General features: G+C 60.8%; 1 protein-coding gene across 1 annotated transcript; it reads right to left on the bottom strand.

The window, feature by feature from the left end:
- Positions 1-694: 694 nt before the first annotated feature.
- On the bottom strand, positions 695-20,703 carry HDAC7 (histone deacetylase 7). The gene is made up of 24 exons (XM_021704876.2): positions 20,658-20,703; positions 17,557-17,741; positions 17,342-17,432; positions 16,965-17,076; positions 16,235-16,350; positions 15,933-16,058; positions 15,500-15,591; positions 14,763-14,943; positions 14,350-14,546; positions 13,929-14,102; positions 12,536-12,755; positions 10,766-10,899; positions 10,514-10,634; positions 10,256-10,305; positions 8,934-9,041; positions 7,862-7,917; positions 7,609-7,696; positions 6,421-6,540; positions 6,113-6,210; positions 4,751-4,869; positions 3,921-4,054; positions 3,530-3,614; positions 2,080-2,218; positions 695-1,948 (listed from the first exon to the last, which is right to left on the bottom strand). Exons 2-24 carry the CDS (start codon positions 17,692-17,694, stop codon positions 1,903-1,905), a joined length of 2,745 nt encoding a protein of 914 aa, XP_021560551.1. The 5' UTR covers positions 17,695-17,741; positions 20,658-20,703; the 3' UTR covers positions 695-1,902.
- Positions 20,704-23,939: the final 3,236 nt, after the last annotated feature.

The following is a 23,939-nucleotide window of genomic DNA, read 5'->3' as shown; positions in this document are numbered from 1 at the left end:
AGACCAGACGGGAGGGGGCTGAACCTGCTCCCCTTCATATTCTCCCAGGCTGAGGGCTTGGGGCCAGGTCTGAGGGGATGAGGCTGCTCCTCCTACTGGCTGGAGAAGCCTGGCTGGCTCAGCTGTAAAGACAGGCGCCGGCAGCCTGGCACCTTCCTCTCTGGTGGTTGGGTGAGCTTGTCCCAGCCTGCTGCCTCATGCACTGTCTCTTCTAGGCTCAGTGTATGTTAGGAAGCCATGGTGCAGTCGAGCGGGAAGGGACCAGAAACAGTGTCTATTTCTGGAGCCTTTAACTGATAAACAGAGGCCCCAGAAGGTGACGTGACTTACCTGAGCTCCCAGCTGGGACTTGAACCCAGGTAGGTCTGATTCACCACTCTCTGGGAATGCTTTCTGGGTCCGCGTATCTCTATCCCCGCCCGCTCAGTGGGCCTTCTGTCTCTGGACCCAGCCCAAAGCTGCTACCTCTTTATTACCCCAAGGTGGGGCGAGTGGGGGCCAGCTAGGGTGTGTGTAGAATGGGTTCTTCCTGCAAGGGAGCTACCCACAGAAGGGCAAGGAGCTAGAGGGGGGCTGGCCCGCAGCCCAGCCTGGTCCCTTTCTTTCCCACATCAAATGAGACGCGTGCTGTGCCGTGTGGCCCGCCGCCCGCCCCCGCACTGCTGTCCGCCGGCGGTTCACCCCGCATCCCCAGAGGCCTTTTCACAGGCACCTTTAAAGCAAATAAAACATTTATTGTTCAGATTTTTTTCCATTTTTTTTTTTTTTACAAAAACATGCATACGTACACAGGGTATGGTGGTCCTGGGGAAGACACACACACACACACACGTGCACACACGTACTCTCTCACACAAACACACATACTCTCTCACACACACACACACACACACACACACACACACACACACCCCAACACTTTCCTTCTTGGCCCCAGGCCCGGACCCCAGAAGCCTTGAAGACTTTGCCAGGGCAGCCTCCCCTCCCCCATGTCTTGTGTCCACTCTCCCACCCCCTTTCCCCTCAGCCAAGCTAGTCCTATGTAGGGCAGGAGTCAGAGCTGGGTGAGGGAGACCCCAGAAAGAGAGAAGGCTCACGGAGGGGGGCAGTGACCGAGGGGCCCCTGGCGGTCATGCCGTGCCGCTGAGGAGAGATGAAGAGTTTGGCACCATTGGCTCAGGAAGCACGGGACTCCCAGAGCACCTGTCTGCTCCACCAGGGCACTGAGATGGCTGACGTAGGGTGGCCTCTGGCGGGGCCAGGGACCAGCTGGGAGGCCTGCTGATGGCTGCTCTCTCGGAAGGAGCTTTGTCTCCCTGCCCAGTGGCGGGGCAGGGTGGGGGTGGGGGAGAAGCTTCCAGAGTCATCTGAGGAAGCCGTCAAGAGGGACGCCCCCTGCCCTCAGGGATGGCAGACCCCTGGCTCCTCCTACCCAGCCCCGACTCCAGTCCAGCCCTCAGAGCCTAGGAAAGACCACCCTGGCTGAGGCCAAGTTCACATTTCTGTGTGGAGCCTGGGGCTGTGTGCAGAGCCCAGGGTCTACAGAGCCAAGAATAGTGGTTATCGGTGGGCCCGACTGAGCTAGTCCTCCTCTGTGCAGTCCTGAGGAATGGGGGCCCAGCCAGGGGCCTGGACCCCAAACGGGTAGACTCTGTTCTTGAGAGAGCCCTACTGAGGCCCACCTGGCTGCCCAGCCTGCCTCCTCTCCGGGTCCTCTTTGGTCCCTATCCTAGACCCAGGGCCCTTCTCAGGCTCCTTGGGGTGACTGCAAGGGGCTGTTCTCTAGCCCCAACTACCTGCCCGAAGGCTCTCTGAAGACCCCGGGAACGGGTACTGTTGCCAGAGGTTAGAAGAGAACCAGGTCCAAAGGGCAGGGTGGGCAGGCAGATCCGTTCTGGAGGCTTAGAGATTCATAGGTTCTTCCTCCTCCACCAGCTGTTCTGAGGGCCTGGGGGAGAGACAAGGGTGGGGGCTGCTGGAGGGCCTCAGGAGGCTGGGGCAGCTGTGCTGGGATCTGGGGTCCTCGGGTTGGGAGGGGCCGAGGGGTGGAGAGGCTGGGGGCCCGGGGGCGGGCGTTACCGCTCTTCAGCCAGGATGCCCACGGAGAGGGATGCCAATGCCGTCACTGCCTCCACTTCTTCTGTGTCGGCCCCGGGCACCCTGGGCGCCCAGGAGTCTGGACAGGAAGCCAGGCGCTGCATGCAGCCCCAGTATTTACCTGGGGCAAGAAGCCGACTCAGGCGGGGTTGGGGAAACGAGCCCCCCCACCCTGCCACACCACGCGTCCTAGACTGATACAAGGCTGGACCTCTCAGGGCGAGGGCCCGACAGCGGCGGGCGTATCCTCAGTTTGGGGTCAGCGTTCTCACCCGCCTCTACCCTCAACATAACACGTCCCCTCACCTGCCCCTCCGCCCCCCGCAGCCCTGCCAGGGTGAGCAGAGCTGATTCACTGTGGCTACTGGGGGGCCCTAGCAGGTGCCCAAGCTATTGGCCCACCCCTGAGCCATTCCCACAGTGTGGGGTTCCTAAGAGCACCAGTGGGGCTCACTCTTCCCTAGATGGGGTCTGCATCTCTGCCCAGCACGTAGGACAGGACAGCGTGGGGGCGGGAAGGACGCAGCACAGAGCTGACTCTGTGTGGCCGTCAGCGGGTCACTCACGGCCCCGGGCTTCCACCGCCCCCGCTAAGCCATGGACATGACCATCCTGCCCATTGTTGTCAGAAATAACGTCCATGGCACACGCCCAGCCCAGAGCCTGGCCCAGCGTGAAGATGCCATACAAAGTACCAGCAGCATCTTTACTGTTATGCACACTTCCTCTACTGGATGTGGGGAAATCTACTTTATTCATTTTTGTATTCCTAGCATTGAACCCCTTGAACACGGGTCTTTACATAAAGTGCTCCATAGATGCTAAGTTGCAGGGGAAAATTTAAAGTGCTTTCCAAATGTAGGGTTATTCCTTTTTTTTTTTTTAAAGTAAGCTCCACGCTGGGCGTAGAGTCCAATGCAGGATTTGAACTCATGACCCTGAGGATCAAAACCTGAGCCAAAATCAACAGTTGGATGCTTAACCCTCTGAGCCACCCAGGCACCCCCAAATGTGGGGTTATTCTAAGACCAGGCCCCAAAGCAGGCAGAGCTCCCAAGATCCCTGTGGACAGGACTGAGGGTCAAGGTAGAACCAGGGCTTTTGGCAAAAGGCCTATTGCTACTAGCCTGGCCCTGGCCTAGGGCTGCGGCTGGGGATGGGAGGCCGTTCTGCCTTGAGGAGGCAGGTGGCCCCCACTGACTGGTGGTCCCCACTGGATCCATCTGGAGGGCTCCGAGAGTACCCATTTGCAGGGAGGGAGGCAGACCCACCATTACCATTGGGGTAATTCATAGGAAGCCTACTCCAGCACAGCGGTGGAGCCCCTTGCCTGGCGGGCACTGGAAGCCATGGGGCCCGGGTTACTGAGGGCAGGAGACCCCTGAGGTTCTCCCAAGTCTGGGGTCAGCAGGTGCCCTCTCTCCGTACTCACTGTGCACCCGGATCACGGCTTCCAAAGAGCGGATGGCGTTGAGGTTGGGTTTCTGTTTCCAGCCCTCTTCTGAGAGAGGATCCACCTGTAAGAGAAAACACCACCTCAGCTCTTAGGGACCCACAGGCCCAGCTCTCTCCCACGCCAAGGGCCCTGGCTTTCCAGGCACAAATATGCATGTGCTCCCAGCTCTGCCTAGGGCTGGAAACACTGGTCTTAGACCTGACCTGGGGAAGGGGTACCCACTCTGTCCCCCTCGTTCTAGGCCTGCCACCCCGGCCCTATCTGTGAGCCCTCTGGGGGCACTCCATCTGCCTGCTTGCTGGGGCCGTCCTCGGGGAGCTGGGCTTCCTGCCCTGTGGATGCATAGACGGGGGGGCGGGCTGCTCACCTTGTTGCCCAGAAGAGCAGCCACACAGGCCTCAGAAGCATCACAGATGGCTGTGAGGTCATGGCCACCTTCCAAGGCCAGCACCACTGCACCTCCCGCCAAGCTCATCAGCTGCTGCGTCATGTACCCAAAACCTAGAAGGTTGGGTGGGGAGGGAGAGGAGAGGCAGGGCTGGAGGGGAGGTGGACCCTCTCTGTGATTTCCCTGCTGGCGTCCTCCTTTATAAATAACAATCCGATGCATACATCTCTCTTTCTTCCAGGCCCTTCACGTGGACCCCCAGGTCAAACCTATTCGTATGCCCCAGTCAAGGCTTGTGGAGCTTGAAGGACTTGCATGAGGCCCACAGCTAGTAAATAGCAGGGCCGGTACTGGAACCCAGGGCTTGGGCTCCAGCCCGTCTTTTCCACTAAGCCACAACATCTTCTCTTTCTGTCCCCCAAGCCCTGGGGCCCAGCAGGCTGAGTGGGCTCCCTCTGTTCTGAGAACATGCTCCTCCCCATCCTCCTCCGGGAGAAGCTGCCAACCCAGCTGGGGATGCACAACTGGGGTGTGCATTGGGAGGGGGGTCCCATGGCTGAGCTTGGCTACCAGACTTCACCCCCGGGTTGTGGCTTAGGCCTCCCATGGTGACGGCCCTGTCATGAGAAAGGGCTCTGGGCAGGACTAGGCGAGGAGGGCCTAGGGAATGCCAGGACCAGCTGTCACACCCCAGTCCTCACTCATGGCCCTGGGCCGGCCATTGCCACCTTCCCTGGGCTTGGGCAGTGCCTCTCCTCCCAGCCTAGCCCTCATTCCCTACATCGCCTCCTGGGCTGGGCCCTCCTTACATTTAGCGGAAACATGGTAGCCACCCAGTGGGGCTGGGTGACCCTCGGCGGCATCAAACCCAGCTGACACCAGGACCAGGTCCGGAGAGAACTCTCGGGCGATGGGCATCACAACCATCCTGTGTGGGTGCCAGAGGCAGGGGCTCAGCACTCCGTGCAGGGCTGCCAGGGCAGAGGCCCCTTCCCACCAGCTTTACTGTGGGTACCCTGCTCTTAGGACTCCAAGACACCCAATCTCCCAGCAGGATAAATGGATCCCTCTGACCTCCTTGACCTGGCTGGCCACCCATATCCCTAGCACACAGCCTGAGGACTCAGCCACCCAGAGCTGAGGCAGGAAGGAGTCAAGGAAGGGGCACCAAAGGGAAAGAAAGAAGAGTGTGCGTGCATGCATGGGTGCTTGTCTGTGTGTGTGTGTGTGTGCGCACGCACTTGTGTGTGTGTGTCCACGTGTGTCTGTGGGGTGCAGTTGGGCAGGACCACGGTGGGGGCAGGTCACTAAGCCTCGGGGGCTGAAACTATTGGTACTCAGCTGTCACCCGCTTTGGACTGAGTTGACCACACCTCACCACCTGCTACCTGAGAGCTGACTCTCTTGAGGTCCTGGGCCACCCAGATCCATTCTCTCATCCTCTGCCCCTGCCGGCCCCCCACAGCTGCCTCCCTCCATCCCTCACCCAACTCTGGCGTCCATTTTGATGTGTTTCAAAGCCCCGGGCTCAGGGCACACAGACACTAGGAAGCCCAGTCCAGGGCTCCTACAGAATTAGCTCTCATGGTGAATATTTCCAGAAAAGTATTTGAGACCTACTTCCAGGGTTCTCTTTTCCCAAACAGAGTATAGGTACCCTGGAATGAAACATATAAGGGCTCCTAAACAGAGCCCAAGCCCCTCTTCTAGAATGCCCTTTCTTAAGCAACTCCCCCAATATGAACATCATCTGCTTTCTTTCTCCACAATTTAAATTTCTTACCTCCTGTGCAAAGCCCACCTCCTCCAGGCAGGCTTCTTTGACTGAATGCGGCAGCTATGCTCACTCCACCCTGCCTATCTTCTGGCACTCAATTCAACACTGGCTCTGGGTAACATGTGCCTTTATAAAGCACCTTTGACTTTTTCATTCTGTGTTTCCTGTCTTCTCATGGGGCCTGGAGGCTCCTAGAGGCCAGTGTAATAGTGTCTTTCCTTTTGTTTGTCTCAGTCTGGAAGGCCCACCCCAGGACTGGCTTATAATGTCCAGTGATTGGATGAGGACGGGCTCCCAAGCCAACCCATCACCTCCAGCCTGGTGCTGTTGGGCTAAGGGGCAGGAAAGAGTGGCCTTGCTGGGCAGACCTCCCCTGGGCCCCCACAGCACTTACCTGAAGGCAGCCAGGTACTCAGGATCCCCCATTGGGGGGTCCAGACCTCCGGCCCAGGCCACGTTGACGTTGAAGCCCTCACCGCTACCAGCTCCCACCTGGGAAACAGGAAGCAAGAGAGACAAGAGGAGAGCAGAGTCCCAGGAGAGGAATCCCAGGACGCCAGGGCTGCGAGACCAGCTCGCCCGGCCTCTTCACTTCCCGATCGAGAAGCGGAGCATCAGAGAGGCTACCCAACCTGCCCTGGATCACACAGCTAGTTGTGATAGAGGCAGAGTCAACGGGGCTGGGAGGGAGCATGTAGTTACCTCATCCACGGCCCCGCTGCCGGGGAAGAAGTTGCCGTCATCATGGCGATGCAGGGAGATGTAGAGGACACTGGGGTCCTGGTAGAAGGTCTGCTGGGTGCCGTTGCCGTGGTGAACATCCTGGGCAGGGAGATGGGCAATGATTAGGGAAGGCCTGAAAGCACACAGCTGGGGGCTGGCGCAGCTCAAAAGGGCTGTGAGCGTCCCTCTTCTGAGGGTCAGGATCCTAGACTGGGAGTAGGGAGACTGGGGTTCTTAGAGCTACACTGCTGGGTGGTCCCAAGTAGTCCACTGGCCCTCTCCGTGTGCACACAGATGTGTGCACAGCCCTGAACCAGGGTGGATATACCACGAGACCCTGAAGGGGAGGAGGCATGCCAAGGGCAAGACATGTACGGCAGAAGAGGGAGGGGTCCGGCCTTACACATGTCAGGAACCTTCGCTACTGCGTCTTGTCCAAGGTGCAGGAGTGATAGGGTGATGGGAAACCAAGCTCAGTTACAGAGGGGCAGGTCCACGAGGCCCGGGGCCACGACTGCTAGGAAGAGCTGTGGCCTGACACTTGGTAAGTCAGAGGACCACACGTGGGCACAAGGGTGGCAAGTTCCTCCACTGTCCTCAACGGCTGCAGAGGCACGTCCATTCACAGCCGCTCATGCAGAGTGTGCAGCTTAGCTGGATGCATGGACTCCAGAGCTAACTGGCCTGCGTTCAAATCGCAGTCTCAGGACTTACTAGATGTGTGGCTATGTGCAAGTTACTTAACCTCTCTGGGCTCACATTCCTCATCTGAAACCAGGTAACAGTCAGGCTCAAAACCCACCACAGGTCAAACCGCAGGGTCTGGATGTGATTAGGGGCACGTTGAGGTGACCTGCTATCACACTGTGACCGTAGGGACAATGCAGCAATTAGGACACCTGCAGAAAGAAGCCCCTGGAGGCCAAAGAGCGCTCAAGTGGCTCCTCCCGCCGAGGGAGTTCGAGATGGCTGAGGCCTTCCCACACGCCATCGCCCCCGGGCCTCCCAGCAGCCCCCCGATGTGGCTCTTATCTTCGCCCACATTTTATACAGAGGGCCCAGGAGGCTCATGCAGAACTCGGACAGGAAGCCAGATCCTCTGATGCCAGGCTCAGGGCTCTTTCCAAGGGGCTCTCAGATCTGAAGGGGCTAGGAACCGGGACCTACCCAGTCCATGATGAGGATCTTGTTGGCCTTGCCCTGTTGTTGAAGCTGCCGGCAGGCGATGGCCACGGAGTTGAAGAAGCAAAAGCCCCTGGGAGGACGAGAGAGAGGCTCTGCCCGCCCATCCCCCCCGGTCTCCACCTCTCCAGCCTCCATCTTCTGCCCCCCCGGCCTGGCCCGGCCCCAGAAGGCTCAGGGGACGGAGGGGGAATGCCGCCCCCATCTCACCCCCGCCCAGGCTTCCCCCCAGCCTTACATGGCTGTGGAATGGTCTGCATGGTGTCCTGGGGGCCGAACCACAGCAAAACCATTCTGGAAACAGAAAGAATGCTTGTCAACCAAGGGGCCAGCACTCGGACCCACAACTCCATGAAGCTGCCCCCAACCCCAGGCTCATCCCTTGAGGAGGGGCCATCAGACAATAGCTGTCAGCAGATCTGCCGGCGGCCAGGCTGGATCTGAGGTGCCCTGGGGCTTGGCCACCAGGCCAGGCCAGGCATCCTCTGCCTTTACACTGGCCGTGAACAAACCCCCCCACCCTGGTGTGTCTGGACTCTTACCACTTTATAACAACAGTTACTGTTTGTCGGGCAGAAGCTACATGCCCGGCACTGTGCCCCAGCACTCTATAAACGCGGGACTTCATCCTGACATCTCTCTGAGGTAAATGTCATCTAATCCTCACAACATCTCCATGAGATAAACAGGATTCTCTCTAGTTCACAGCTGAGGAGAAATCTGAAGCTTGGGCAAGTTAAATAGCTTGTGGGAAGTTGCCCACTTGTCAAAGGGTGAAGCCAGAACGCAAAGCCCAGCGCTGAGCTCTTCATTGCATGCCCTCCCCGCACCAAGGAGGAGCTAGGACACTGAACGTGTGACCACCTTGGGCTATGAGCTCTTCAACAGCTGGGGGTACGGACCTCAGCACGAGCCCCTGGAAGGTGCCCAGCCCAGAGCAAACAAGCACAAGCACCAACCGGGTCTACAAAACCTCGGTATTGCAAAGAACCAATTTGCCAATGGGAAAGGTCCAGAGATGCTCTGCAACTTGTCGGTGGTCACACAGCGGGTCTGTGTGTGAAATGATCCTGAATAATTATGACCCTGGGTCTCTTAGAGACCAGTGGCTTGACTCCCCACCAAACAGCATGAGCGTAAGGTTCGAATCTCAGCTTCGTCCCCAGTGCTCTCGATTTCCCTTCCCTTCCCACCCTGTGGCAGATATCCAAGAGGAGTGAGAGGTCTGGGGCTCTGGGTCTGGCCTTCCCTGCTGCCCCGGTCCTGCCACCCCCTCTGCGGCTTACCCACCTCCCACTCAAAGCTCCTACCTTTAGCTCGCGGGAAGCTACTTTGAAGGCGAGGTCGGTGACGCTGCCGGCGGCCCAGCGGGCTGCATTGGACGAGTGCAGCTCGTTCCAGATGGTATCGGTATCCACCTGTGGGGGCCAGAGTCAGGGCCCGCATCATCCAAGGCCCCCCCAGGAGCCAGGGCCCACTTGGGTGGTGCCCACCCCACGGCCAGGACCCCAGGGGCAGGGAGCTGGGCAGACAGTGCTGCCTCCCCAGTGCCCCACCACCCAAAGGCAAGGCCTCCTGTGTCCCCCAATCCCAGCATGACTTCTCCTTCCCAGCTTCAGTCCACATCACCAGCCCGTATCTGGCCAGCACTCGGCCGGCAGCATCGCGCCTGCCTCCCCGCTCAGAGGAGGGGGCATGGCGTTACCTGGGCGGGACTTGGGGTTTGGACCGGGAGGGGGTTTTAAGCCCCAGCTGACTCTGCTCAGGCCCTGCGGGATGGTCGGAGCTCGAGGGGCCGTCTGCACCACTGTCTTCCACTCAGGGCCCCTAGCCCAGGCTGGGAGGCCCCCCAAACCCAGTCCCTGGGCCTCAAGGCTAGGGAGGGGCCGGGGGGCATGATGGGGAGATGGGGAGGGCGAGGCGGACCAAGAGAGGCGAGGAAGGCAGAGAGAGTCGCAAGAGGCTGGAGAAAGAGAGAGAGAGAGACAGACAGAGAGGGAGAGGAGGGAGGAGAAAACAGAAGCAACAACAGTTGGAAAAATCAGAAAGTGGCAAGAAATGGGAAGTTGTGAACAGGGCGCTGACCGGCTCCCCAACAGCCCCCCAGCTACAGCTCCCACTTCCCTCTGGAACTAGGCCTCCATCCCCTGCCTCCACACTCCTGGCTGGGACACCACCAGAGGAAGCAGGGTGAACTGGGAGGAGGGGAAGCTGGGCCGTGGGAGAGAATTGCCTGGGTCACCAAGGACCCTGGAGGCACCCCCACAGCCCCAGGCCGAGCAGCCCGACTCCGCCTGGAGGCCGGCGTGGAAGGGCGAATCCCGACCACCACCAGGGTCTTACGAAGGGAGATGACCCCCTGCTCTTTGAGCCTCACTCCACATTTACCAAACACCTTCTAAGTGCAAGGCAAAGGGCTCCCCGCTCAGGAGACACTGACGGGTGGAGGACACACCTGTCCACAAGGAGCTTCTAGCCGGCAGAGGAGCATTAGGGGAGAGCCCCTGGCCCAACAGGTCTGGCAGAACCACAAGAACAAGCAGGTAGGGGCTGGGCCTGGGAGAACAGAAGGGAGGCGCTCCAAGAGCCCGTGGCAATGGCTGCTCAAGCCCCCCCCGCCGGGCACACTTACCCCTACCCCACCACAGGGCAGCATCACAAACATCCGCTGTGCCAGGAGCCCTGTGGGGAGAGGCCCAGGGTGTGTGAGCTGCAGCCTCTCAGCTCTGGCCTGCCGAGGGCTGGGGCCGGCTGCCCAGGGCGAGGGGGAAGTGGGCCGCGGCGTGGGGACGCCCAGGACGCTGGGGGAACAGGCTGGGCAGAGCTGGGAACGCAGCGGCTGGGTGAGTCGGGGGAGGTACGGGGATCCCAAGCGCCCCTGGGCCCCTACCTGCCAGCTTCCCGTTGTCCAGTTTGAGGCGGCTGAGCGGGTTGGTGCCATAGAGGAGCACATGCCGCTCCGAGTGCACGGACTGCAGCTCCTCCAGGGAGGCCTTCCGGCCCCGGAGACACTGAGGGAGGGCCCGCAGAGCTCCTCAGCCCCGGCTCACCCCCTCCCTGCCACGACCACCGCCCGCTCGGCCCCTCCCGCCCGTGACCCCTGCCTCCTCGGGTTCCACACGCACCCACGCTGCCGCCTCACCTCACACTGGCCCCGGAGCCCCCGCTCCTGCAGCCGGGACCAGATGCTCTGGATCCGGCCCGCGTGCTCCGGGTGCCTGCTGTTGTCTCCGCAGGAGCACTGGTGCTTCAACATGACCGAGTCATAGACCAGCCCTGCCGAGAGCGGGGCTCAGGGCTCAGGGCTCAGGGCTCAGGGCCCGGCCCGAGGGAGCCCCCACCCGCTGCCCCGCCACGGCTGCAGACGCCCACACCCACGTGGAGCCAGACCTGACAGCCCCCCACCACCACTCACACAGCCCCGCATGCCCCATCCGGCCCCTCAGCCCTTCACGCACGTACACACACACACACACACACACACACACACACACACACACACGTGCCCCAGCCTCTTCCAGCCTCAGGCGCCCCCCCACCCCCGCACACGCCAGCTCGGCCCCAGCCAACACCGTGGCCACAGAGCCCCTGCCTTCCTGCCCCCTGACCCTCCCCACATGGCTCCCTACGGCTACCAAGACCTCAAGAGCCCAGAGCCTGACAAAAGGAGGCGTAATGTCGGGGTCTCACGCTGGATGTCACGACCCAGACAGGCTGCCACAGGGGCGTGAGAGGAGAAAGAATTCCTCCAGAAACCCCCAAGCCAAGAGCTGGGCAGCCCACAGTGACGCTGGGCCACGTGACAAGACAGATGCAGTTTTGGGGAAGTGACTGTTTCGGCCTGACCAGCGGGCCGCCTAGAGGGCCCTGCACGCTGTCAGTGGGTGGGTCAATTTCAGCACGCCTCAGGACATTGGGATCCTCAAAATGCTCACCCCACTTGACCCAGGGATGCCACACTCCTTAAGAGTAGCCCTTGGGAAACAACGCCAGGGATGGGTAAAGATTCATGGACAAGGAAATTCACATGAGGAAAAATGAGTAACCACCTAGCTGCCCAACCAATAAGAAATCTTCAAAAAAAAAAAAAAAATACTGTGATGAAATACTATAAAAATCTCATTTTTGGGCGCCTGGGTGGCTCAGTTGGTTAAGCGACTGCCTTCAGCTCAGGTCATGATCCTGGAGTCCCGGGATCGAGTCCCACATCGGGCTCCCTGCTCGGCAGGGAGTCTGCTTCTCCCTCTGACCCTCCTCCCTCTCATGCTCTCTGTATCTCATTCTCTCTGTCTCAAATAAATAAATAAAATCTTTAAAAAAAAAAAATCTCATTTTTAAACGTTAATTGTATCAGGGTGTATTCATGATACGTTAACAGAATAAGCGGGGCTCAACCCACAACCAGCGTGTGTGTGGTATCTGAATACAGCTGCGGCAAAGATGGCGCCGAGCTAGAACAGCATTTAGGAGAGGTGCCTCGGGCTGGTGGGACACCACCGGTCGGTGATTTTTATTGTGTTCTTACGTTTTTCTGTATTTCTCAAAATTTCTAAAATGCTTTTGAGCTCTTTTTTTTACCAAGAGAGAAACCATAGTAAATATCATTTTTGAAAGGTCTGAACGAGTTGTCAGGAGACCCGGATTCTTAATCTGGCTTGACCATCAGCTTGCTCTTTGACGACAAGCTTGTCACCTTACTTTCCCGAGCCCAGGCCTCCTCATCTGCAAAAGGAAAACAACCACCCGCTCCACCTGCTTTGTGGGATGCCCCGTGTGGATCTGACAAGGCCAAGAAAGTGCTCTGTGGCCTCGAAAAATGTCCCGAGTGACAGCATGACACGACATGGACATGCGCCTGAGCCCCTGTAGGCCCCCAGCCCCTTCTCCTGACCCAGTCTAATGTAGGCCTCACCTGTGGTGAATGGCAGGGTCCTGGCAGGGGTCTCTGAGCTGGGCAGGACACGGGCCTGACTGGCGGGCTCTGGAGTTGGCAGTGAGGCAGGTGCGGCTGGGGACGACTGAGCCCTGGACAGGGGCCGGTGACTGCCCTGGGCCAGGGGAAGCAGCACAGAGTCCCCCATTCCTCCCCGGGGGAGCCGCCCAGCCAGTCGCTGCTGCTCCCAGAGAAACACCTGAGGGACACAGGGGGCCTCAGTCTCCAGGTCTCAGGATTCTGCTCCATCTCCTGCTGCCCAAGGCCTTGGAAACCTCCAGGCAGGCCCCTTTCGGGAGAGATTCCAGGATGCCTCTAGTCCAGCCTCCTGGCAGGGCTCTGGCCTTTGATCTCTGAACCTTCGGCCCCCTGCACCACCCCCAAAGGTCTGCAGCCCAGAATGACCACCCTGTGTCACCACAGCTCCTCGGACCCTTGGGAGTCCAAAGCCAGAACCCAGGTAAGGGGCCTCGGGCCAACTGCCCAAGGACACAGGGACGTGCGTGAGCCACTGCAGGTACGTGGACTGTTGCCACGTGCCGTGGGCTGAGTTGTGTCCCAGCCACTTCCCATTCGTGAAGCCCTAAGCCCCACCCCAGGACCTCAGCATGTGCCCTTATTTGGAGATAGGTAATTACAGCAGTAACCAAGTTGAAATGAGGTCATTAGGGTGAGCCTTAATCTAATATGACTTTTGTCCTTATAAGAAGGGAAAGGTGAGACACAGGCAGGCAGGGGGAAGACGACGTGAGGACCCAGGGAGAAGACAGCCACCTACAGCCGATGACAGAGGCCGGGAGCAGCCCCTTCCCTCACAGCCCTTGGAAAGAACGAACCCTGATGTCGGCCTCCAGGCCTCCAGAACCGTGAGACGACATATTTCTGTCCTCTGAGGGGCCGGGTCTGTGGTACTTGTTCCAGCAGCCCTAGCAAACTAATCCCCCATGGCTTGCTGGACTCAGGCTGTGAGAGCGCCTTGGCTGAAGTGCTCGCGCCTGGCTCTGCCCCGTTTCCGGTCCCAGCCCCCGTTCTGGATGCAGGACAACCGGTCACAGGGCAGATGGGCCAGGGCAGGGACATGCCCAGCTCTGTGAGAGGCCAGCCTCAGCGCCGGACAAGGGACATGGCTTCCTCCCGAGACGGGCAGGCTGCCGGAGTGTGTATGTGTGCGTGCACATGCGTGCATGCATGCACATATGCAAACATGTGTGCATGGCAGGGGGCACGTGTCTGCACCTTGGTGCCGATCTGGTAGGGCAGCCTGGGTCCCAGACTTGTCTCCTGCACTGATGAGCTAGCGCCCTCCCTTCCATCTATGCCAGGCCCCAGAGTCTCCCGACTACCCCTTCCCGGGGACGTGGGCGTGCCGTACCTGCTGGTGCTGATGGAGAGGAGCGGGGCCTCTGGCTTCATGCTGCCCGTGGCTCGACTCCCTGTGTTCCAGGCTGTCATCCCCCACTGGCCCCACTCCCCCACCATCCGTCTCTAGGTCCTCAGCGGAGGGTATCTGCCGCAGTCGGGGCTTCTCACTTGGCTTGGCTGGCCTCTGGGGAAGGGAGATGCCCACTGAGAAGCCATGCCGGGGTGCAGGCTGTGCGGTGGGCCATGGTGGGCTGGGCTGTGTGGCCACTCATCTTGCTGGGACTTGAGCGGCCACGTGGCTCTGGGCCCTCAGGAGCCATATCCTGTCTCTGGCCCTCCAGGTCCCAGCCCTTCCTGAGCCTCCCTTCTTTCAGTCCCCAGGGGCCCAGTGAAGCAACCCCTCATCACCTCCCCTACCCAGTTCCCCTCACCTTGATCAGCTGGACGTGAGGTTTGAGCCGTTCCAGGCGGGGCTGCAGGGGGCCCAGCGGTGGGGGGGCGGTGGCACTTGGGGGCAGGGGCTCTGAGCGGGTCCGGCTTAGTGGCCGGTGGAGGCCTGACCCAGAGAGCCGCTCGGTGGTCAGTAAGGACTGGGCAAAGTGGAAGGGCAGGGGCCCAAGCCCGGGCACTGGAAAGAACGGGGTGGGGGGGGCATAAGGAGGGAACCCAAGGGAGAAACAGAAGGAAGCAAAGGCACGGGATGGCAAGGGGGCATGGGCTCAGCGGGGAGACACGCAGGATGGGGGCGCTGCAGAAGGGGCAGGAAGGAAGGGACCCTTTCCGAGCTTGGCCCTTAGCAGGATGCAGGGACCAGCCCCTCCCCTGGAGAAGCCTTGGAACTCACCAGTCAGCAGAGGGGCGTGAGAAACTGAGGGATCCAAGAGGAGGATGGGCTGTAGTCGAGAGGACAAGGGGCCTCCAGCCTCAGACTCCAGGCCGTGGGGCAGGAAGAGGGGAGCATGGGGGCTCCCCAGGACTGGCCCCCGAGGGCCCAGAGTTGGATGGGCCCTGCGGTCAGCATCAGCCTGGGGAGAGGTAGGGAGAAGTCATGGGGGCGGGGTGGGGGGGGGGGAACAACCCCTCGCCGAGAGAGAGCAGTGTAGGGGTGGGGGGGGGGGGGGGGGGGGGGGGGGGGGCAGGACCGGGGGGGGGGGGGGGGGGGGGGGGAACAACCCCTCGCCGAGAGAGAGCAGTGAAGGTGTTGGGGTGAGGTGGTAGGAGAAGGGAGCGACAGAAGCTGGGGGCTGGCGGCGGGGGGAGGGCGCCTCAGCCACTCACCCTGGCAGGGGCGGGTAGCCCCAGCGTGATTGCGGGCAGCAAGGACACTGTCGGCAAGGCGAACGGGGCCAGAGAGGTCTCCTGCAGCCGCAGCCGCGGGCCCAAGAGCGCCTGCCGTGGGGAGCAGGGCAGGGGTCACCGGTCCCAGACCTCTACCCCTGGGCCTGCCTTCCCCAGAACCCCCAGGAGGCTCGGGTCCGGGCTGCCCAGACCCTGCGGCCCCAGCTCGGTCAGGGCTGCTTGCCGAGAAGAAGGCTGAGCCTCAGAACCGCCCCCAGAGAGCCCGGCCCGGCAAGGTCTTACCTCGGAGCCCAGGACAGGGTTGGGGCCGTGCTCGCTGTCATTAGGGGAACTGCAGCCTGACGCCGGCGTGCTGCTGCTACTCGGGGAGGAGTCTGGGGAGGTGGGGGGGCACGGTCAGTGGCCCAGTGTGACTGGGACAACGGGGCCAGTCCCCCTTCCCCAGGGGGTGGCCTCTGCTTCCCGCTTTCTGCCCAGAAGGGCAGGCAGGCCACCACTCGCTTCCGGTGCCTTTGCACACGTTTTTAAGGTGCCCCTTCTTCTGGGCAGACGGCAGCTTAGCCAACCAAGCAGGGGCTGACTTTCAGCCTCAACTCCGCCCCCTGGCGAGCGTGTAGGACACATCCCGTATAACCGTGCACAGCCGCCCCGTCTGGGTGGGACCCGAGCCAGAGCGACAACACCGGCCACCCCTGCCCACCCTGCGGGCCCTCACCTCCAAGGGTCTCCGTGGGCCGTCGCCGGAGACTGGGCGGGGCGCTCTCCTTTCTGAGCAGTGGATTCTTCCTCCGCTCCAGGGACTTCTTGGGCTTGTAGCGCAGCTTCAGGTTGGGCTCAGAGACTGTGGGAGCACCAGTGTTACGTGGCCCCACACTACCCTCCTCCCTCCCAGTCACCTCTGGGTGAAGGCAAGCGAGGGCAGCGTCCGGGAGAAAAGCACCGCGGGCTGGCCTGCTGCTGCCCCTCCACGCTCCTGACCCTCCCCTGGAGGGTCCCCCACCTGCCCGTCCCACTCACCTGTCTTTCGGAGAGGGAAGTGTTCTGGGGGGTCACTGGGCAGGCTGGGAACAGGAGGCAGAAAGCTGCTGAGCATGGAGCGAGCAGCTCCTTCCGTCTCCAAGGGCTCGAGAGTTCTGTGGAGGAAAGGCCAAGGCGGCTTCAGAGGGGCAGGGATGCCCAGGGGCCCGGCGGCCAAGAGCTCTGCGAGGGCTCTTCCTGAGCACGGGGCCCCAGGACCTGCCAGGGGAGGCAGTCACTGACAGGGCCATGCGTCGTGCGGCTGCCAAGAACAGGGGCCATCTCCAGGTGGCAGCACCGGGCCACTCTCCCTCCCGGGATCTCGGCATAGGAGCCAGGGTCCCAGGACTTGGGTGAGGGCCAGTCACACTGGGGACCCTGTCCCCTGTGGGAGGAAACTCCTCTAGGAAGCAGGATATTTTTGTGCTTAGGGGAAGTCCTAAAGAGAAGAGGGACTCTTGTAGGAAGAAGCAAGCCAGTGTGGTATGTCTGTGCTGGGGTGGGGGAGGGGTGCAGCGAGGAAGGGCTTCAGGTGGGGTAGGGAGTGATAATTAAAGGAGAAAAGGGGGCAGGTGTGTGGCGGGAGGAGAGAGGTTGGGGCAGCATTATGATTAGAGGTGGGGGTACAGGTCTGCTGATGAGCACCCAGGAGGCAGGCGGAGCAAGGACAAGGGCTCGTGGGTTGACGCTTCGGGAGGTGGGGCACGACAAGGACACAAGGGACCGTTACCTGTAGGGAATGCTGGGGCTACCGGGATGGACTGTTCTCTCTAGGGCAGCCTGCTGTTTCTTTAGGATCACCTCCGCCAGTTTCTGCTTGACCGCGCTGCTGGCTACGGCACCTGGCGGGGGGGGGGGCAGGAGTGGGTCGGGGGTGGGTGGGCGGTGGCCTCCCCGGCCCGCAGCCTGCCCACCGCCCTGTCCATACCCACAGCTGGAGGCAAGAGCCAAGCCTGGGGCCCTGCCCCTCCCGCGAAGCCTCCAGACCCCCACCCACATTCACAGGCAGCGCCCGTTGGGCAAGCAGAGGGAGGCGTGGCTCCCGCCCCAGCCCAATGCGCCCCTGCGGGCGGGCCACGGGCCCCCGGTGGGAGGCTCCATCCTTACTCCGCTTGCTCTTGTCCTTATGGAGAAGCTGCCGCAGCTCCTGCTCCTGGGGGCCCGCCTGCGACTGGGGCACTGGCGCGTCCATCGGGAGCTGTGGGCAGGGCCGGCCGCCCAGGAAGGGGCAAGGAGTTGAAGAAGGAGCCGAGGCTCTGGGGAGGCTGAAGGCGGGGGGCTGAGCTCGAGGCCGCCGCGGGTGGGGGGAGCTGGGGCTTTACCCTCATGGACTCTGCTGAGCGCTGCGGCAGGCCCGCGAAGAACAGGTGATGGTGCAGGCGCTGCGGGTGCTGCAGGGCCAACAGCGCGGGCTCTGGCGGGGGCTCCACCGGGGGCCGCTGGCCCACCCGCAGGTCCATGGGCTGGGGCTGAGGGCCTGGCGTGTCTGCACGGGGCCTGGGGTGGCCTGGGGGCGCACAGAGAGGGGGCGCGGTCAGGGCCCCCCTGGCCTGCTGCAGGCTCCCTTGACCACGGCGAAACACTCTGCAGGGGCCTTTCCTCACTTCTGTCACCGTGGTCCCACGAGGTAGGTCTTTCCAGCTCCATTTCACCCGGGCGGGGGGCGGGTCATGGAACCATGCAGGGTTAGTCTACAGAGGCAGTGCCGGAACGGAGCCTCCTGACTCGAGCACTGTCCTTTCCCACTAAACGGTGTTGCCCCTCCAGGGCAGGGGCTGGGAGGATTTAGTGATGAGAAGATTTGGCCAGGATGCCCCCTAATGCACTCAAAGACAGCTATCCGACAGTCCCCTTTGTTCAGCCTCCAGCCCCAGAGGGGCTCTCCCAGTTGCCCCCCTCCCATGCTCTCTCCTAGGCCAGAGGACAAAGAAGCAGCGCCTTGAGCCCACAGCCAGCCCTGGCCCACCACCCTGAGCCTGCACAGCCCTATCCGCAGGGCACCTTCCTCAGCTCACTGGCTCCTATGCCCGTGGGGCCTGCTCCCGGCGCCCTCAGGCCAGCTCTGGGCCTGGCACTGTGAGGACGGCAGGCTCAGCCGCCTCTTCTCAAGTGTCCTCTGCACCCACACCGGGAGTACCTGCCCAGGGCTGTGGGGGCAGGAGCTATTTATAACCGGCCACCAGACCAGGTCCTAGGCCCACACAGTCAGCTGGGCCAGGCTGGACTGAGCAGCCGGAGATGCTCAGGGGCGGGGTGTCTGCAGGGCCGTCATCCTGGAGAAGGGGAAGCCGGTTGGCGGGCGGGGGTGGGGGTGTGCCTAGGACAGAGCACACAATTGGGGAAAGCTTTCTGGAGAGGCCTCCTTCGGCTCAGCCAACAAGGCTCGGCATCCGCCATCAGGGCAGCCAGAGGCTGAGGGGCGCTGGAAGGCACTGTGACAGCAGCAGCCAGGGAGTCAGGGCACGCAGTCTCCAGGCCCGACTCAACCATCACCAACCATTACCTTCGATCTACAGCACACTTGTGGGCATGCCTGCAAAACCCTTTCACCCTGAAGCCCCCATAGGCCCTAGGAGGTGGTTATTGCTATTCCATTATCCCAAATGCGGAAACTGAGGCTCAGGGGAAGGGACCTCTCCAAAGCCACCCAGCGAGAGGCATGGTGAACACGGGTTCTGGTCCTGCCGAGGCCAGTGCTCTGGCTCCATTTTCCCCTGGACTTTCAGGAAGTCAGCACCCCTCGTGGGGGTTTCTCACTGGACAGAGGAAGACAGGCTTGCAGTAGGTTACTGCTAAGGGGCGTCCGCTCTAACGTTCTCTGCCCGTGAGAGACAAGAGGAGCCCAGCAGGGAGGTGCCCACCACGACTGTCCGGATACTAAGAGACCAGAGGGAACAGCTGTGCATCCAGATGTGCCCTGCAGCACGCAAGCACAGCCTCCATGCCCCCACCCGTCTTCAAGCATCCACTCAGGGAACCCAGATTCTCATTCAGCTTGAGTCTCCTGTCAGGAAGGGTCTCAGTCCTCCACATCTGGAGTCCTGGCTTCCTGGGGTGACTCCCCTGATGAGGTAAGAGGGACCTCAGAGAACCCCAGGCAGGCCACAGGGCAAAGGGCTAGCTGCCTCGGCCTCACAGGGACAAGAGGCCCCATCCACCCCCTCTGAGCACAGGGCTGCCCCCTGGTGGTACCGTCCTCACCCCTCAGATTCTACTTTTCCAGATCCTGCCCCTTCTTCCAAGTCCAGCTGGAATCTTCCTTCTTCCCTGCACTCAGCCCACCGCCCCATGTTCCTCCCTCCTCTGGATTCCAGTCACGTTGGTGGTTCTGTGCCCCCCAAGCCCAGTGTGGGCAGGGACAATCGGAGTCCAGCTCCAAGGGCAGGAATTTGGTTGTGTTTTTTTTTTTTTTTACTTCTTACTATCCCAGCACCTAGAATAGTACCTAGCACATGACAAGAACCCAATAAATACTGGTTGAATCAATGAATACACCTCTGTATCTGCCCCCCTAAAATGCCTAGGAAGGTGCCCTGGCCCAGAGATGAGGTTCATCAATATTTCTTTTTGCAATTTCTGTATTTTTTTTTTTTTGGAAATTACATGTCTAGGACTACATGACAACAGGTGTGAATTTAGTGTTTCTTGAATGAAGGGATGAACTCTGTCCGCTGCACCCTCCTTTGGCACTGGTCACCTACTGCATTCTACTCTTGGTGAGTCCTGTCTCCCCAACCTGCCTGTAAACTTTTGGACAACCAGGAGGGAGGCGAGAGGACACCCGGACTTCACTCCCCCCCGCCCTGCGTAACTTGTAGGCATCAGACACCAATAGGCCCTCCGTGGACGCGGGCTAAGGCTGAGGAGGGGCGGCCCTCAGCCACTCCAGCCCCCGCCCCGTGGGCACATCCTAAACCAGAGCAGAGCCGAACGGCAGAGGAGGCAAGGGGCAGTGAGAGGACCCAGGAGAGGGGTCCCTCCCCTCCCACCCGAGTGGCAAGAGGCATCTCTCCACCTGCAAGGGGTGCTGTGCCCACTTTGCGGGGCCAGTGTGAGGACTGAAGCCAACGAACAAGAAGCAGGCGCCCTGCCCAGAGCCTGATGTGAGACAGGGGGCTGAGGATAGACGTTAGCGTCCTACTTGCCTTCCTGCTTCACTGCAGCCAACAAGGACAAGAAGAGCATCCTGCCTTTTCTTTTCCTGTTGTGCTTCGCAGCAGTGGGACCAGCCTAGATCCAGAGTTGCCTCTCCCAGCCCCCTCCTCACCCTACCCTCACCTCAACTTCGCCCCCACCCCCAGAACCCCAACCTCCCAACCCTCCGGTCCATCAGCCAGCTCCCCTGCTTCTCTCGCCCCTCTGATGTCCTCTCCACCCTCATCTTGCACTCCCCACCTCAGGCTCCCTCGGGCCTGACTCTTACCTGTGCCAGGGGGACTGGGGCAGCGGGCACCCGGGCTCACCTGGGTCCCATCTGTAGAGAGAAGAGAGAGGGCATGAAGGGGCTGCAGGGAAGGGGTGGGGAAAGGGTGAGAGGGCCAGGCCAGGTGGGGAGGCCCCACTCTAGCTTGAGCACCCCTAAACCCAGCACCTCCATCAGAAGCTAACCAAAAAGCAAGGATTCCGCCCCATTCCTTCTCTCAAATTCCCATGCTGAATGAGAGCGCTCGCCAGCCCTCTCTTCCTCATCCAACTCGGCCAGTGACTCAGACATCCCGCCCTGCTAGAGCCCAGTCCACAGCAGGCCCAAGGAGGCCCCAGTTCACCCAACGGTGCCTTCAGCCCTCCTGGATGTGCTCCAACACCATCCTCCTAGAGCCCAGGCTCCCATAACCCAAAGGGAAAGAGAACTGGAGGGGAGGCGGCCAGAGGTGGGATAGCATGGCCGATGAGGCTGCCAGGAGGGAGATGGGGAGAAGCGGACCCAGAGAAGCGTAGCTGGGGGCTGCTCAGAGGCTTCCCGGGTGGGAGCAGATAGGAGCAGGTGGCAATGGGAAAGCTTCCACAGCTGGGGAGGGACTGGGTCATGGCCTGAAGGCCAAGTCAGAAATGGTGGGAGCTGTGAAGTAGGTCTGGAGCACACAGCCAAGGCCCCCACAGTAGGAATCCCTTTCCTCCTGCCACCCCAGCCCGGGTCCTGCAACCTCTGCGCCCCCACACACGAGAACCTCGCAGCATTGTTTTTTTGTTTTGTTTTGTTTTGTTTTTTTAACAACCTGAAATAAAAGTCTTTGCTTTTGGAAAGGGTCGCTTCTCTCAGGCTCATAAGCCGAACCCAGAGTACCCCCATCCCGTTCAGAACCCATGAAACCCCATGGTAGGGCCAGAGCTGGGCAGCAACAGAGGCACGAAGTTGCCCAGAGGCCCACTGGGGTAAGGAAAGACAGAGATGAATCTGAGGGCACGTGTCCTAGATGGACCTCTTTCCCTTCTGCTGTCCCAGCTCAGGGCCCAGGGGACAGGAGTCCAGGAGACTGGAAGGCCACGTGGAAGGGGCCCTTGAGGGACACACAAAGATGTCCCCAGGCCAACCTTGGGGCAGAAGGGATATTTTCTGAAGAGCAACTGGTGGGCGCTGCTCTTTTGGGTCTGGGTTGAAGGGGCAGAAGCTGAAGAAAGGCGAACTCCCTGCAGGCAGGCACCGCGGGAGGGGGCAGCTCTAGGCCCAGAGAGCCTCGGGCCGGCTGCCCTCACACACCAGTGCCCCATGCTCCAGCTGCTGACGTTGGGTAGGGAAGGGCGGCCCTACCTCCCCGAAGTCGGAGCAGCCCAGGCCCATGGGCTTCCTCATGAAGCTCACCCCGACCTCCCTCCCACTCCCTGCCCAGAGCACCCACTCTGCGTCTGCCCCCTCAACACTCCACTAATCGTGGTCTCCATGGTGTCATTCGGAAGCTGCACCCGTCTGCACCTACCACCTTGCTGCATGCATGCCAGGCCCATCAGGAAGGAGTGACTCAAAAGCCACGGTGCTCCCCACACCCCCCCCCCCCCCCCCCCCCCCCCGACGTGGCATGAAGATTTCTCAAGCTTTGTGAGCCCCAAGGAACACTGGTGTGGCCGGCAGCATCCCCCCCCCCAGGATGCAGTAACCCCCTCTCTAGGCTCTCTTAGGACCTCCTATTTCTTCTGCTGGTCTCCCAAGAGAGGTTTCTGAACTGGGCTCCCGGATATACTCGCAGAGGCTGAGTCAGGTCTCTGTGTCAGTCCGGGGCCTCCAGCCCCTGCGTAGTGGGAATTCTCCCCTACCTCCCCTCAGCCCCTGCCCGCGGGCTGGTCAGCAGCAATCACGCTTGGGAGCAGAGCCAAGCCTTGCTCCCCTGGTAACCATGGAGTCAGGACACCATGCACTCTCTGGACAGGAGACAAGCAAATGGCCCTGAACTCTGTAGTGTTTGTTACTGAGCCCAAAGGGATGTTTTGTGATGATGATCTATGATAGAAACTCTGTTCGGAAAAGCTGGGAGCAGGCACGCCTGTGTGTGCGCGGGTTGCCAACAGGGGCTGCTTCCAGAAGCAATTCCTGGAAAAAGTTCTGCTTCTCCCCCAGTGCCCTGGCTCTGTTCTGACGGCCTTTGAGCTCAAAAGAGCCCAAAGCAACGAAGGTAAGACCTGTGCAACAGCTCTCCCATGTCCCAGAGAGAGGGGAGGTGTCTAAGGGGACCCAGCTGCTGGCTCAACTAAAACCAGAAAGCGATCATTCTGCAAGCCAGGCTTGGCCATGATCTGGGGGACACTTCTTCTCATTGGCCCCTCTTGGGGTGCTGTTACCACTACCCTGGGACCAGACCAATAAAACCAGGAGTGAATGGACCTGAGGGCCTGAACCGTGCCTAGGCCTGGACCCTTCTCCACATAGCTCCCCGCCAGGGTGGAGAGCTCTCCATTTTGGAATCCTGGCTGCCCCCCTGATTACCTTCAGAAGCCGCCACAGTCAGACTGAAGAGGTGGTTTACTTGGCACCGAGGCACCTGGGCCTACCAAGTTAACTTCCCAAGCCAGCGCACCTGACCTCACACAGAACCAAAGAGCCCCAGAAATACTGCCCCAGTGGGTCTACCGCAGCCCTCAGAAGCCCCCAGAGCAGACACGAAGGCCCCGCGAGCCCCTGTGCAAGCTGGTCTCCCACTCCTACTTGGTGGGCCTGGGCCTCACCTCCCCCACAGATGGGACTTTGCCCCTAGGCAGGCGCAAGGCAGCGGGAAACCTGAGCCCAGACTGCTCACCTGCTCTCCCAGGTGTTTCAGGCCCTTTGTCAGGAAGAGGGCTTCCCTAGGAGCAGAAGCCCCCTGCCCACGCCTCTGATGTCTTTTCTGAGGCTGTCCCCACCTCCCTGATCTCCCAACCAGCTGAAGAGGAGTAGCAGGAAGGCCTGGGCCCCAGCGGGCAAGAGGAAAGAAGGCGACGGCAGGAGGCCAGGTCCCAGGTTCAGAGTTGGCTCCCTCCACACCCCACATTGCGGCTCTAGTTCTGTTTCCCTGACACAAGCAGGACAAAGCTTGACTCTGCATGGGGGCTGGCAGAGAAGATGAAAGCTGGGGCTGAAACGGCTTCAGGAAGATCCAAGAATAAATAAACACGAGAAAGAAAGAACATCACGGTTGCCAGGCCCTCCTGACACAGACTGAGCACTGAGCACCAAGGAGAAGCTCTTCTCGAAGGCATTCCGGTCACAGAATCTGAGAACCTTAGGAGCTGATGGGGC

Source organism: Neomonachus schauinslandi, chromosome 5 (assembly GCF_002201575.2).
Source record: "Neomonachus schauinslandi chromosome 5, ASM220157v2, whole genome shotgun sequence".
NCBI classification, from domain to species: domain Eukaryota; kingdom Metazoa; phylum Chordata; class Mammalia; order Carnivora; family Phocidae; genus Neomonachus; species Neomonachus schauinslandi.
This window is presented reverse-complemented; position numbering and strand designations above follow the sequence as displayed.